At 45.1% G+C, this 14,738-nt stretch overlaps 1 protein-coding gene and 1 pseudogene across 1 annotated transcript in view; one reads left to right on the forward strand and one right to left on the reverse strand.

Moving 5' to 3' along the window:
- EHD4 (EH domain containing 4) overlaps positions 1-14,738 on the forward strand; it is a 57,817-nt gene that overhangs the window by 9,573 nt on the left and 33,506 nt on the right. The window contains exon 2 of the mRNA XM_073348662.1: positions 6,455-6,631. Within this exon, the coding sequence (XP_073204763.1) occupies positions 6,455-6,631 (177 nt within the window). The remainder of the gene's footprint in view (positions 1-6,454; positions 6,632-14,738) is intronic.
- Positions 5,083-5,653, reverse strand: LOC140913866 (small ribosomal subunit protein eS10-like; annotated as a pseudogene).

The raw sequence follows: 14,738 nt of genomic DNA on the forward strand, positions 1-14,738 counted from the left end.
TATATGAGTATATTTAACCCGATTGTGGGGAAGAACTGACAATGACCCTGTGTCTATCATGGTCCGGATAAGATTTCTGATACTTTTTAATCTCTGTGGATTTGTAAAGATTAAATTTGTCTTTCACTGACATCAGATGTCATGAGTTTTCATTCAGAGCAGATTTTCCACACTTAAACAAACATCCTCTGCCTGGACTAAAGAGCCCAGTTCATAAAACAAAAAGAGAGGTTTTGTGACTGTTAGCTATTTTGAGTGGAGTGGCCCTGAGGGAGGAAAGAAGCTTTCCATTGTGTCTCCACATGTACTAACAATTGCTAGCTAGAGTATCCTTGCTTAATGTTGCTGAGAAGCAGTTAGCTTGTGCTAATGCAGTAGTTCAGCATAGCTGAAGCAATGCACTTTAAAGGTTGATTACCATGTCATGAGCTCTGCCTAATTCGTAGCACATCTAATTTTGAAATGAAGTTTCCCACAGTTTGCCTTCAAGTTCTGCAATGACGTCTTGGGAAGACCTTACAGAATTCATTTTAAGGGCAGGAAGGCTGCACCTCATGTAGAAGCAAAACTTGCAGTCCACAGGATATGTGTGGCATGAACTACAGTAGTCTGTCTGTGAGACACATGCTATTTTTAAATAGTCTTCCTGTAAACTCTTGGACTCCTTCTCTAGTGATCTTTGCTGACAAGGCCATGAGGTTACTGGTGTTATAAATCTGGGTGTTTTCCTGTGTTAACATAATGTATTGTACAAAAACCACTAGTTTTTTACGTAGCAAGACTGCCCTCTCCTTTCATGTGGCTGGGTGAAAATGGTGTTTTTACATTGAGAGGAAGCATGCTAAAACTACTTGCAACTGGTAGTCAAGATCTGGTTCTGTTCTGGACTCTGCCACAGACTTGCTGTATGACTGTGAGCCAGTCACTTAACCTCTTTGCCTCATTTTTTCTGTTTGCAGATATTCATAATATCTGTCTTACCAGGATGTTACATATGTATCTTCACTTCTTCAGTATTTCTAGTGTGCAGTGGGTCTCCTGGAGCAGGTCCTCAAAGAATAAATCCTGAAGCACTTACATGAGAGGAAAGTGATCAGGAACAGTCAGCATGGATTCACCAAGGGAAGGTCATGCCTGACTAATGTAATCATTGCCTTCTATGATGAGATTACTGGTTCTGTGGATGAAGGGAAAGCAGTGGATGTATTGTATCTTGACTTTAGCAAAGCTTTTGACACGGTCTCCCACAGTATTCTTGTCAGCAAATTAAAGAAGTATGGGCTGGATGAATGCACTGTAAGGTGGGTAGAAAGTTGGCTAGATTGTCGGGCTCAACGGGTAGTGATCAATGGCTCCATGTCTAGTTGGCAGCCGGTGTCAAGTGGAGTGCCCCAGGGGTCGGTCCTGGGGCCAGTTTTGTTCAATATCTTCATAAATGATCTGGAGGGTGGTGTGGATTGCACTCTCAGCAAATTTGCGGATGATACTAAACTGGGAGGAGTGGTAGATACGCTGGAGGGCAGGGATAGGATACAGAGGGACCTAGACAAATTGGAGGATTGGGCCAAAAGAAATCTGATGAGGTTCAATAAGGATAAGTGCAGGGTCCTGCACTTAGGACGGAAGAACCCAATGCACAGGTACAGGCTAGGGACCGAATGGCTAGGCAGCAGTTCTGTGGAAAAGGACCTAGGGGTGACAGTGGACGAGAAGCTGGATATGAGTCAGCAGTGTGCCCTTGTTGCCAAGAAGGCCAATGGCATTTTGAGATCTATAAGTAGGGGCATAGCGAGCAGATCGAGGGACGTGATCGTCCCCCTCTATTTGACATTGGTGAGGCCTCATCTGGAGTACTGTGTCCAGTTTTGGGCCCCACACTACAAGAAGGATGTGGAGAAATTGGAAAGAGTCCAGCGAAGGGCAACAAAAATGATTAGGGGTCTGGAACACATGAGTTATGAGGAGAGGCTGAGGGAACTGGGATTGTTTAGTCTGCGGAAGAGAAGAATGAAGGGGGATTTGATAGCTGCTTTCAACTACCTGAAAGGGGGTTCCAAAGAGGATGGCTCTAGACTGTTCTCAATGGTAGCAGATGACAGAACGAGGAGTAATGGTCTCAAGTTGCAGTGGGGAAGGTTTAGATTGGATATTAGGAAAAACTTTTTCACTAAGAGGGTGGTGAAATACTGGAATGCGTTACCTAGGGAGGTGGTAGAATCTCCTTCCTTAGAGGTTTTTAAGGTCAGGCTTGACAAAGCCCTAGCTGGGATGATTTAACTGGGAATTGGTCCTGCTTCGAGCAGGGGGTTGGACTAGATGACCTTCTGGGGTCCCTTCCAACCCTGATATTCTATGATTCTATGATTTGATAGCTGCTTTCAACTACCTGAGAGGTAGTTCCAGAGAGGATGGTTCTAGACTATTCTCAGTGGTGGAAGAGAACAGGACAAGGAGTAATGGTCTCAAGTTGCAGTGGGGGAGGTTTAGGTTGGATATTAGGAAAAACTTTTTCACTAGGAGGGTGGTGAAACACTGGAATGCGTTACCTAGGGAGGTGGTGGAATCTCCTTCCTTAGAAATTTTTAAGGTCAGGCTTGACAAAGCCCTGGCTGGGATGATTTAATTGGGGATCGGTCCTGCTTTTGAGCAGGGGGTTGGACTAGATGACCTCCTGAGGTCCCTTCCAACCCTGATATTCTATGATTCTGTGATTCCTCAGAGACCTGTGGCTTCATCTATGTGGCTCTGATTTGCAGAACTGGGGATTAAGATTGTTGCTGCCACTTTGTAAGCTTTATGTTGTATGTGTCACCATCTTCTGAATCACCATCTTCCATAAGCAGGAGTCTCTGGAAATGCTGTTTCATAGCAAAATAGGAGACTTGAAACCAAAAATAGAGACTCTTTTTGAAGAAGAGCAACACCAGTGAAAAGGAAATTGTTATTTGAAAACAAAATATACTTGATCTATGGAACTCACTGCTGCAGCTACTGATTCAAATAATTTTAGATTAAAAAAGATTAATACACTAGCATCTGGAGTTACAAGTGTTATCTAAGGACTAGATGCTGCAAGTGGATCCATGTGGGTGTAGGGATGTGCAGATCCATTTTTAGGATTTAGACCTTAGCTACAATAGTGTAAGGCAGGGATGGCCAACTTGTGGCTCTGGAGCCATACACTCCTCCTTGTATAGGCACCGACTCCAGGGCTGGAGCTACAGGCACCAACTTTCTAATGTGCCCGGGGGGGGGGGGGGTTTCACTGCTCAACCCTTGGCTCTGCCACAGGCCCTGCCCCCACTCCACCCCTTCCCATGCCCTCCCCTGAGTCTGCAGTGCTGTCACTCCTCCCCATCACTCCCAGAACCTCCTGCACACCATGAAACAGATGATTGGCAGGTGTGGGGAGGGAGCGGGAGGTGCTGATGGGGCAGTGCTGCTGGTGGGCAGGAGGTACTGGGAGCCGGGGGTGAAGGGAAGCTGATGGGGAGGCTGCTGACAAATTACGGTGGCTCTTTGGCAATGTACATTGGTAAATTCTGGCTCCTTTTCAGGCTCAGGTTGGCCACACCTGGTATAAGGGCTATTCATTTTCATATATCTGGGCATAAAGTGATCATCTCCTGAGCTGAAGAATGCATACTATTCTCTCTCTGCACCCCCACCTCTGCCAAATAAATAACATAAGCATGGCGTTGTCCAGTTTTGCAGGTGCATGAAGCAGAAGCTGGTATGAGTCACTCCTGGAAGCAGAATAATGTACTTAATGGACTTTGGTCTGTTCTGATACGTTAGTAAATAGGAGGCTCAGGGAGAGAAGCTCTCTCCTAATCTTTTGGCTCTTACATGTCCTCTTGCTGGTTTTGGTCTGTATGAGCAAAGGGTTCTTAGAATTTCACTTAAAATAATAGTTCTTCCCTTCTTCCATTCCTCCAGTTTTTAGACCTCATGTAAGACGATGCAGTTGTTCCCTGTAGCTTATACAGTAAGAGTTTGGTGCTATTGGAGCAAGTTTACCAAGGCTGGTGAAGAGATTCTATTTCATAGCTATCATAGTCTTAGTTCCTTGATTTTACTTCTTTGTACCAATATTATAAGGCTTTGGTTGTTTGGGTTCTGTTGAACTGAAGGCAGAGTGAAACAGGAAACAGATATAGGTGTGAGGTTTTTTGCAGGAGTGGTGGGTGAAATTCTGTGGGCTGCGTTGTGCAGGAGGTCAGACTAGATGATCATAATGGTCCCGTCTAACCTAAATATCTATGAATTGTTTAACAAGCGGAAAAGCTCCGTGGAATGTATATGCAGCTACAGCAGCCTTGAAGTAAGGCTAAATTAGTGCAGTTTTACAAAATGACACACAACCTACCAAACCATTGCTAGCTATTGACCTCACAGTAGCAACCTTGTCCAGGTTCCCACCCATTGAATGCTCAGAGCATTCTGCCATTGGCTGTCAGAGCAATGGTACTACCACTAAAGCCTGAAGAATTGTCTTGATAGGTTCAATTTTGATTATTTTAAGCTGTTGACTATGGCAATCTGCAAATGTGCCCTAAATTGTAGTTAGCCATGATTGGCTTTAAATACACCAATACTTGGGAAACCCACCTAGTAATTCTTGATTAATCAGGTTCTCTTTGTTTGAGGGAGAATCTTGAAATACTAAATCCTCAATTGTTTTCATAGGTGCAACTTTTCAAGGGTATTTCTAGGGTAGTTCTGCTGTTTATATTATGAACAGGGAGTTAGAGCACAATTTTCTTGAAGCTAAGCAGGGCTGATTGTAGTTGTTCTTTCCTTCTCTGAATCTGGAAAAATGGGTAAGCCAGTGTATGCTGCAAAAGCACGTTATTTAATAAACTGAATAGGTATAGGGAATCTTTTGCTGTTAATATTGGCCTCGAATCAGGAATACCTCCTCATTCAGAAAAGCATGGAAGCCTGTCCTCAACCTTTAAGCATGTGCTTAAGTTCCATTGAAAATAAGCACTTAAGCTGGTCCATGAAGGAGGCTGTCCTGCCTTTGTCTGTAGCCTATCCTTAGTGATTCGGCAGGAGATGGAAAACTCATCATAATGCTTTTTGAGATTTTCACCTATTTTATTATACACAAAAACATGACCAGAGAATTCTAATGAGGAGGCTGACCACGTCCATGACTGAATCTACCTCTAAACTGGAATTCAGTAGCTGCTCCAGCACCAGCCTCAGCCTTTTAGTCAGCACCAAGTGGAGCGGTACTGCGTCTGTAGGTATCTCTGTCAGCCTCTCTCCGAGTAAGACGAGCAGGGCGTTCACCTTCCAGACCTTTGGGCTGCGGTCTGCCAGTCTCAGCGCGGCTACAGCACAGGGTGACAAGCACAATCTCGGGGTAGATGAAGATAATCACGCAAATACTGGATACCCTCGTTGGTCAGATACCAGTAAAAGTGCCTCCAAGCAAACTTCTCCTTCACATAGCCACGCGATTTCAGTGACTGCATGGCTTTCATGACATGGAGGTTGGGCACATTCTTGTCTTCCAGCTCTGGGTGTTTAGGCATGTGAACGTCTTTCTTGGCCACCATCACTCCCTCCTTAAAAAGGAGTTTGTAGATGGCAATCTGGTTCTTCTTGGGCATCAACATCGTGGTGCTAGCAGTAAGCCCGAGAGCTGGAAAGCTAGGCAATTGTGCAAACAGGAAGGAAATTGTCTTCAACTGAGATGCATATATGTGTCCGAGGGCAGAAATTAGTTCTGCAGTTGGAACTTAGTTAACAATTCTGTTATGCAATTCAGACTCAAATTCATCTCCTGCTCCCCCATGTGTTGGCTCTACAGGTGTTAACAGAAGAAAAGTTTAATCATGTATGTTACTAAAATCAGCAGATATGGCTGTGAATTCAGCTAGCAGTCAGGTCTGATCAGGAAGTTGGTGTCGTTTTCACATGATCGCTTTTCTGACCATACCCACAAGTTTAAAAACCTCTCTCTATAGGCCTTGCTGTTAGCAGCACACATACAAACTTAAATACACAAGTGCTAAATGAGACTTCCTAATGTATGCATTGCTGTATTTGCTGGCAGCAGTCATGTGCAGCAGCATACCTTGAATTAACTACAACTTTGTGTAGTCATGCTTGAGTCACTTGTAGCCATAACTGGTGAAGTGAATCTTATAGTTGAGGGCATGTTTTTATCTATGGTTTTACAGGGGAGGATTGACTTTCATTATTTTGACTTTATCGGCTTTTTGTGAAAAGTTGGAATTCCAGCTTTACACTCTGACATCTATTTCTAGCCAAAAAAAATAGTGAAATGCATAAAAAGTTAGTCCCTGATGGTTGGACTGAGGGGGTATATGTCTCTTGAATTTTATTTCTTTATTTTAATTATAAAGAAAATGGCAATTTTTTTTAACCGAAGTGCTTGCTTATCTTCCCTTTCCTTTTTATAATTCCCCTTTCCTAGGTACCTATTAGAACAGGACTTTCCAGGCATGAGGATTGGTCCAGAGCCTACCACAGATTCTTTCATTGCTGTGATGCATGGAGATGCAGAAGGGAGTACTCCTGGAAATGCATTAGTTGTGGACCCCAAGAAGCCATTTCGTAAACTCAGCCGCTTTGGAAACGCTTTTTTGAACAGGTAAGGGCAGGCTCGTTGCTGGGTTTTTGATTTTAAGTTTAAAGTTCCATCTGTCTCACCTTCTCTATGACATTTACTAAGACTACTCATTTTCTGCTATATTCCTTTTTAACAAGGCAAATGATGCATATTCAAATACAGCAACCAGCAGTTGGGAATTGTTATATAAATTAATATCTAAAGATTAAAATACCATATAGTGAATTTTTAACGTGGAGCTGAACGTGTCCAATCACAACAGTTGACTGTGAAGGGAGAGAACATGCAGTAAACAAACATTTTAATGGTGGTCCAGACTACACAAAAATATAAATATGGTATATGTTCAGTTACAGGAACTGTACTTGTCATTATGAAAATTAATTCACAAAAAGCTGCTAAAAGATCTCTTCAGCCAAATGTCTCTTCGGTGTGAGAGTTTAAGCAATACATAACTCTAGAGCAGACTTAGCCCTAGCTGGCCTTCTCTGCCTTAGAGAATGGAACTTGTAGATCAGCACCAGCATAAGTACCAGTAGTGCTGTGTGTCCACACCAGCTATGCTCTTTTAGGTACTGGTTGGTTGTAGTTTTGGTCTGCATCCATTATTGTGTTCTTTTACATCGTTACTTTTGTGCTGCCCTCTGGATACCACAGTTCCTGGCACAGCCCTCTAAAGCAGTGGTCTCTGGAGATTTAAAAGACCTCCTAACAAGGACAACATATAAAAAATTCCACGTGATTTGTGTGCACTTCCAAGCTGCAAGTGATGAATTTTGACGAGTGGAATAGATGAAGACAGCCTTCAAGGGTTTTGATAAGACAGTGTAGTACTGGGGTTTGGGTGGTGTATTATCATTTCATTTTGCATAATTGTGGGATCTTTAACTGGTTGTAAGCCTTGCAGCCTGGAGCACATAGTACTCCTGGGGGAATTCTGCATCACTGCGTATGTGCAGAATTTATTTCCCCTGCAGATTTCTTTGCTTCCCTGCAGAAAAATAACTTTCTGACAGGGAAGCAAAGGGAATCTACAAGAGCGGTCATGCGACCCTCCCCAGCAGTATGTTTCGAGTGCCCAGGGCAGCCAGCAGAGAGGTAAATCTCTGTGGGCAGGAGACAGGACTGGGGAAGACCCAGCTGGTGGCTCCTATCCTGCACCGGGCTCAGCTGCTAATCACAGCTAGCCTGGGGAGGACGGGACTTCCTCTTCTCCTGCACAGCATCTGGGGCCAGGTTAGACCCACCGCCAGATTTCTCCCCCAGCTGCAGGAAGCTCTGCATACTCTCCCCCCGGCCTGCCCACATACACTTCCTGCACCCATCTTTCCTCAACTGCAGGGGGAGGGATCCCTGTACATGGAGCTGCTCCCCCATCCGCCCAACCCCTGTGCATCCAGACCCCCTCATACCCAGACCCTCTTGCTGAGCCCCACTCCCCCTGCATCTGAACCATCCCAACGAGCCAGCTGGATCCCCACCCCACTGAGCCCCAGACAGTTTGCACCTGGATGCCCACTCCCCCCCAGCATCTGGACCTCCAGTGAGCCCCCTACACCCAGACTCCCTTGCTATACTCTATTCCCCCCCCACCCATACAACACCCCCGCTGAATCCCAACCACCTTCACCTGGACCCTCCTGCAGAGTCCCATTACTGTTGCACGCAGACCCACAACTAGCCCCTGTTGATTCAGATTTTCTCCCCCCCCCCGCTCCCAGATCCCCCGCTGAGCCACCCGCACCCAGATTGCCCCACACAGAATCCTCTCAACCCACACCTGGACCTCCCCCACTTTAAGCCCCTCCACACTTGAATCCTGCTTTGCTGAGCCTGCATGCCCACACAGAGGGGCAGGGCCCTGGGGTGTTTCTGGGGCAGGCCAGGTCCTCGCGCTGTGTCAGGGTTGGGTGCAGCTTCACCACTGAGTCCATGTGCCAGGGGTGGGGAAGTGGCACAGATCTCCCACCTCTGTGCAGCCAGCCAGTGGCCCGTGCTCCTCAATGCATGCTGGAGCCGCCACATTTATTTGACAAATAAAATTTGCAAAATTTTAAATTTTTTGGCACAGAACATAGAGTAACATAGACTCTATTCATGTATTGGGTCAAATCCCACAATCCCTGCTGAGTTAAAACTCCCAGTGACTTCAGTGAACAGAGTAAGCACTTCATGAACCAGCCTTCTTTTGTTTTCCTGCTGTACTTGGTGGTGGCTTGAAGAGGAAGCCAGGACCTGTAAGACAAATTAAGTTAAATTGGTTCCCTTCTAACACGAGTGCTTCCTGTTCTGCTGATAAACTCTAGCTTGTGCTTTAGCAGAGCTGTTAGAGTGCAGTGTTTTCTCATGTTGCTTTTATTCATGGAAGAAAGCCTGTGTGTGCTTGAAGCCAGGCAGCCTGTCGGTTTGCTAAGAAATGAATTTATGTAAATAACTACGGCAGCTCTCTGGGCAGCTGCAGTTAAGTTTTTTTTTAAATGTATTTTTGTAGCAAATACTCCTTGCTATTGTGACCAAAGCTCTGGTCTCCGCTGCATATTCCTCTGTTCTTTCTCCACAAGAGAGTGTAGTACTGTTCTGTATACCAAGCAATCCATGAAAGCCATGTATATGAGAAGTATGTAGTAAACAGTACTTATACAATACACTACTGATTAAACAGACACATAGTAATAGTGAACATTTGCTGACATAAGTAGGACGACCTAGTTTCTTTCCTAAATCACACCATAGCTAACTGTCTCAGCCCCTGAGTTCCCCAAAGGAAGGCTGTGTTTCTGGCTGAAAAGAAAACGTATCAGACATGGTTACTGACTAAATTATTAAAATAAATGCACTGTTTTGGTGCAAGATATCTACTGCAATGCGATTATAAACCAGCAACCTTCGCCTCCCTGATACTTACAAGCTCCCCGTCAGCATGTCCAAAATTGCTGCAAAAAATTATCATTCACGTGTTATTCTGACCACGTTTCAAATCCCTCAACTGCCTCCACTTACCCTATCATAGAATCATAGAATAACAGAGTTGGAAGGGACCTCTGGAGGCCATCTAGTCCAACCCCCTGCCCAGAGCAGGACCAATCCCAACTAAATCATCCCAGCCAGGGCTTTGTCAAGCCTGACCTTAAAAACTTCTAAGGAAGGGGATTCCACCACCACTCTAGGTAACGCATTCCAGTGTTTTACCACCCTCCTAGTGAAAAAGTTTTTCCTAATATCCAACCTAAACCTCCGCCACTGCAACTTGAGACCATTATTCCTTGTCCTGTCATCTGCTATCACTGAGAATAGTCTAGATCCATCCTCTTTGGATCCACCTTTCAAGTAGTTAAAAGCAGCTATCAAATCCCCCCTCATTCTTCTCTTCCGTAGACTAAACAATCTCAGTTCCCTCAGCCTCTCCTCATAACTCATGTGTTCCAGTCCCCTAATAATTTTTGTTGCCCTCCACGGGACTCTCTCCAATTTTTCCACATCCTTCTTGTAGTGTGGGGCCCAAAACTGGACACAGTACTCCAGATGAGGCCTCACCAATGTCGAATAGAGGGGGAACGATCACGTCCCTCGATCTGCTGGCAATGCCCCTACTTATACACCCCAAAATGCCATTGGACTTCTTGGCAACAAGGACACACTGTTGACTCATATCCAGCTTCTCATCCTCCCCTAGGTCCTTCTCTGCAGAACTGCTGCCTACCCATTCGGTCCCTAGTCTGTAGCGGTGCCTTGGATTCTTCCGTCCTAAGTGCAGGACTCTGCACTTGTCCTTGTTGAACCTCATCAGATTTCTTTTGGCCCAATCCTCCAATTTGTCTAGGTCCCTCTGTATCCTATCCCTACCCTCCAGCGTATCTACCACTCCTCCCAGTTTAGTGTCATTAGCAAACTTGCTGAGGGTGCAATCCACACCATCCTCCAGATCATTAATGAACATATTGAACAAAACTGGCCCCAGGACCGACCCTTGGGGCACTCCACTTGATACCGGCTGCCAACTAGACATGGAGCCATTGATCACTACCCGTTGAGCCCGACAATCTAGCCAACTTTCTACCCACCTTGTAGTGCATCCATCCAGCCCATACTTCTTTAACTTGCTGACAAGAATACTGTGGGAGACCGTGTCAAAAGCTTTGCTAAAGTCGAGGAATAACACGTCCACTGCTTTCCCTTCATCCACAGAACCAGTTATCTCATCATAGAAGGCAATTAGATTAGTCAGGCATGACTTGCCCTTGGTGAATCCATGCTGACTGTTCCTGATCACTTTCCTTTCCTCTAAGTGCTTCAGAATTGATTCTTTGAGGACCTGCTCCATGATTTTTCCGGGGACTGAGGTGAGGCTGACCGGCCTGTAGTTCCCAGGATCCTCCTTCTTCCCTTTTTTAAAGATGGGCAGTACATTAGGTTTTTTCCAATCTTCCGGGACTTCCCCCGGTCGCCATGAGTTTTCAAAGATAATGGCCAATGGCTCTGCAATCACATCCGCCAACTCCTTTAGCACTCTCGGATGCAACGCATCCGGCCCCATGGACTTGTGCACGTCCAGCTTTTCTAAATAGTCCCGAACCACTTCTTTCTCCACAGAGGGCTGGCTACCTCCTCCCCATGCTGTGCTGCCCAGTGCAGTAGCCTGGGAGCTGACCTTGTTCGTGAAGACAGAGGCAAAAAAAGCATTGAGTACCTTAGCTTTTTCCACATCCTCTGTCACTAGGTTGCCTCCCTCATTTAGTAAGGGGCCCACACTTTCCTTGGATTTCTTCTTGTTGCTAACATACCTGAAGAAACCCTTCTTGTTACTCTTAACATCCCTCGCTAGCTGCAACTCCAGGTGTGATTTAGCCTTCCTGATTCCATTCCTACATGCCCGAGCAATATTTATATACTCATCCCTGGTCATTTGTCCAATCTTCCACTTCTTGTAAGCCTCTTTTTTGTGTTTAAGATCAGCAAGGATTTCACTGTTAAGCCAAGCTGGTCGCCTGCCATATTTACTATTCTTTCTACGCATTGGGATGGTTTGTCCCTGTAACCTCAATAAGGATTCTTTAAAATACAGCCAGCTCTCCTGGACTCCTTTCCCCCTCATGTTGTTCTCCCAGGGGATCTTGCCCATCAGTTCCCTGAGGGAGTCAAAGTCTGCTTTTCTGAAGTCCAGGGTCCGTATTCTGCTGCTTTCCTTTCTTCCTTGTGTCAGGATCCTGAACTCGACCATCTTATGGTCACTGCCTCCCAAGTTCCCATCCACTTTTGCTTCCCCTACTAATTCTTCCCGGTTTGTGAGCAGCAGGTCAAGAAGAGCTCCGCCCCTAGTTGGTTCCTCCAACACTTGCACCAGGAAATTGTCCCCTGCAGTTTCCAAAAACTTCCTGGATTGTGTGTGCACCGCTGTATTGCTCTCCCAGCAGATATCAGGGTGATTGAAGTCGCCCATGAGAACCAGGGCGTGTGATCTAGTAGCTTCTGCGACTTGCCGGAAGAAAGCCTCGTCTACCTCATCCCCCTGGTCCGGTGGTCTATAGCAGACTCCCACCACGACATCACCCTTGTTGCTCAGGCTTCTAAACTTAATCCAGAGACACTCAGGTTTTTCTGCAGTTTCATACTTGAGCTCTGAGCAGTCATACTGCTCCCTTACATACAGTGCAACTCCCCCACCTTTTCTGGCCTCCCTGTCCTTTCTGAACAGTTTATACCCATCCATGATAGTACTCCAGTCATGCGAGTTATCCCACCAAGTCTCCGTTATTCCAATCACATCATAATTCCCTGACTTTGCCAGGACCTCCAGTTCTCCCTCCTTGTTTCCCAGGCTTTATTCATTTGTATATAGGCACTTGAGATAACCCGCTGATCGCCCCTTGTTCTTAGTTTGAGGCAGGAGCCCTCCCCTCTCACACGCTCCTGCTCGTGCTTCCTCCCGGTATCCCGCTTCCCCACTTACCTCAGGACTTTGGTCTCCTTCTCCCGGTGAACCTAGTTTAAAGCCCTCCTCACTAGGTTAGCCAGCCTGCTCGCGAAGATGCTCTTCCCTCTCTTCGTAAGATGGAGCCCGTCTCTGCCTAGCACTCCTCCTTCTTGGAACACCATCCCATGGTTGAAGAATCCAAAGCCTTCTCTCCGACACCACCTGCGTAGCCTTTCATTGACTTCCACGATTCGACGATCCCTACCCTGGCCTTTTCCTTCCACAGGGAGGATGGACGAGAACACCACTTGCGCCTCATACTCCTTTATCCTCCTTCCCAGAGCCACGTAGTTTAAACTATCGAGTTTAAACTTCTTAAATTTGCATTCAAGGACTTGTGTAACTTCCACCTTCCCTGTATCTCAGATCTTGTTACTTATTTTCCTTCCCTCATCCCCTTTGCATTACTGGTATTGACAGTCTTGGCATCCCATTTTATTATTTTTCTCTTTCTATCTTTTTGGGCCTTGCTCTGCTGCTCCCTTTGGTTGGAACAGCCTTCCAATCCCAATACTCCAGGACCCCTTGTGACCCGGATTGCCTGGGGTAGCCCTCACTGAAAATGTCAATGTCAGTGCAGACTGCAAAAAGAACAGATTCTCCCAAAACTGGTGCTTAACACTGAAGTTGCAAACTATACTCCTGATCCCTTACACTGGTTATCAAGAAGCAGAAGAAAAGAAATCACACAGCCCCCTTTATTGCATTCCAGTTCTCTGGCTCCCAATTGGTGCAGAGGTCCAGTAAAGTGAGAAGTTATTTAAAAACTCTGCTCACTTATACAAAATGTTCTGACCCCAAAGGCCAGCCACATTGCCAGGTCAATAGTAGTTTGGATGTTATCCAAAATACCATGCCAGCCAATCTTTTAGTCTCTAAAACTAAAGGTTTATTATAACGAAAAAAGAAGGAACAAAAAGAGAGTTTTTAAACGGTAAAGCATTTTACATACATGCAAAGACTTCAAAGTCCATGTATCAGGTTGTTAGCAGTATTGGTGAGTCACTGGCTTGAAAGTCCCTCTGGAATGCATCCACAGCTTGGATGGGTCATTCAGTCCTTTGTTCAGAACTTCAGTTTCAGTGGTGCCCAGCAGGAGAGTGAATTTGTGTGGGGGGGTGGAGGGTGAGAAAACCTGGATTTGTGCTGGAAATGGCCCAACCTGATGATCACTTTAGATAAGCTATTACCAGCAGGAGAGTGGGGTGGGAGGAGGTATTGTTTCATATTCTCTGTGTGTATATAAAGTCTGCTGCAGTTTCCACGGTATGCATCCGATGAAGTGAGCTGTAGCTCACGAAAGCTCATGCTCAAATAAATTGGTTAGTCTCTAAGGTGCCACAAGTACTCCTTTTCTTCATGTGATTATGTAGGCAAAAGGCTATGTGGTGATGCATACAGTGTACACCAGAAGGCAGAGTTAAGGATGTAAGTGCAACCTTAATTTACTTTTTTTAAAAAACAAGTTTTGATTGCTGCTTTGAGCAGCCTTGATGTTCTCAGCATAGTTTTACATATGGATTATTCAATAAAATTGAATGTAGCTTTCTGCCAGTAAAGTAAAACTTAGTTTTCAGTTTCAGATACTGCAACTGCTTTTTAGGCAGACTTTCTAAAATTGTTGCAATCCAAAATAATTATAAATTTGGTTCACTTCTGATTTCCAGACCAATGTACATCAGCTTCAGTTTTCACCAAGTCCGTTCTTGCTAAGGGCCACTGCTCTACTTGTACGCAAAGGAGATGCATTCAAATCAGGAATGGCATGAAATGGAAGATGGTATATGTTGGTAAATTGATCTTTGTAGCATGACACTTATTTGCTCCTTCTTGATTTATTATCTTTTGAGAGGGTGGGCAAGTGTTCTGGAAACATACAAGTCCATCTACAAGATTTTTTCTGCAATATACCCAAGGTTTCTTGTTTATTCTGTTCTGATGAAGACGTCTCACTTGCAGTGATAATCTGATATCACTGCTTGTACTTGTGTTTCTATACTTGTATATTTAATTTCAAATGTGGAAAATGTGGAATGAAAATCCTATATATGGTGCTAATGGGGAGGAAACTTTCATTATTGGACTTATGGCACTGCAACACTGTATTTACAACAACTTTGTAAACCTGTTTTTTAGTGCATGTCTGTTTGCTCCTGA

Source organism: Lepidochelys kempii, chromosome 6 (assembly GCF_965140265.1).
Source record: "Lepidochelys kempii isolate rLepKem1 chromosome 6, rLepKem1.hap2, whole genome shotgun sequence".
Classification (NCBI taxonomy): domain Eukaryota; kingdom Metazoa; phylum Chordata; order Testudines; family Cheloniidae; genus Lepidochelys; species Lepidochelys kempii.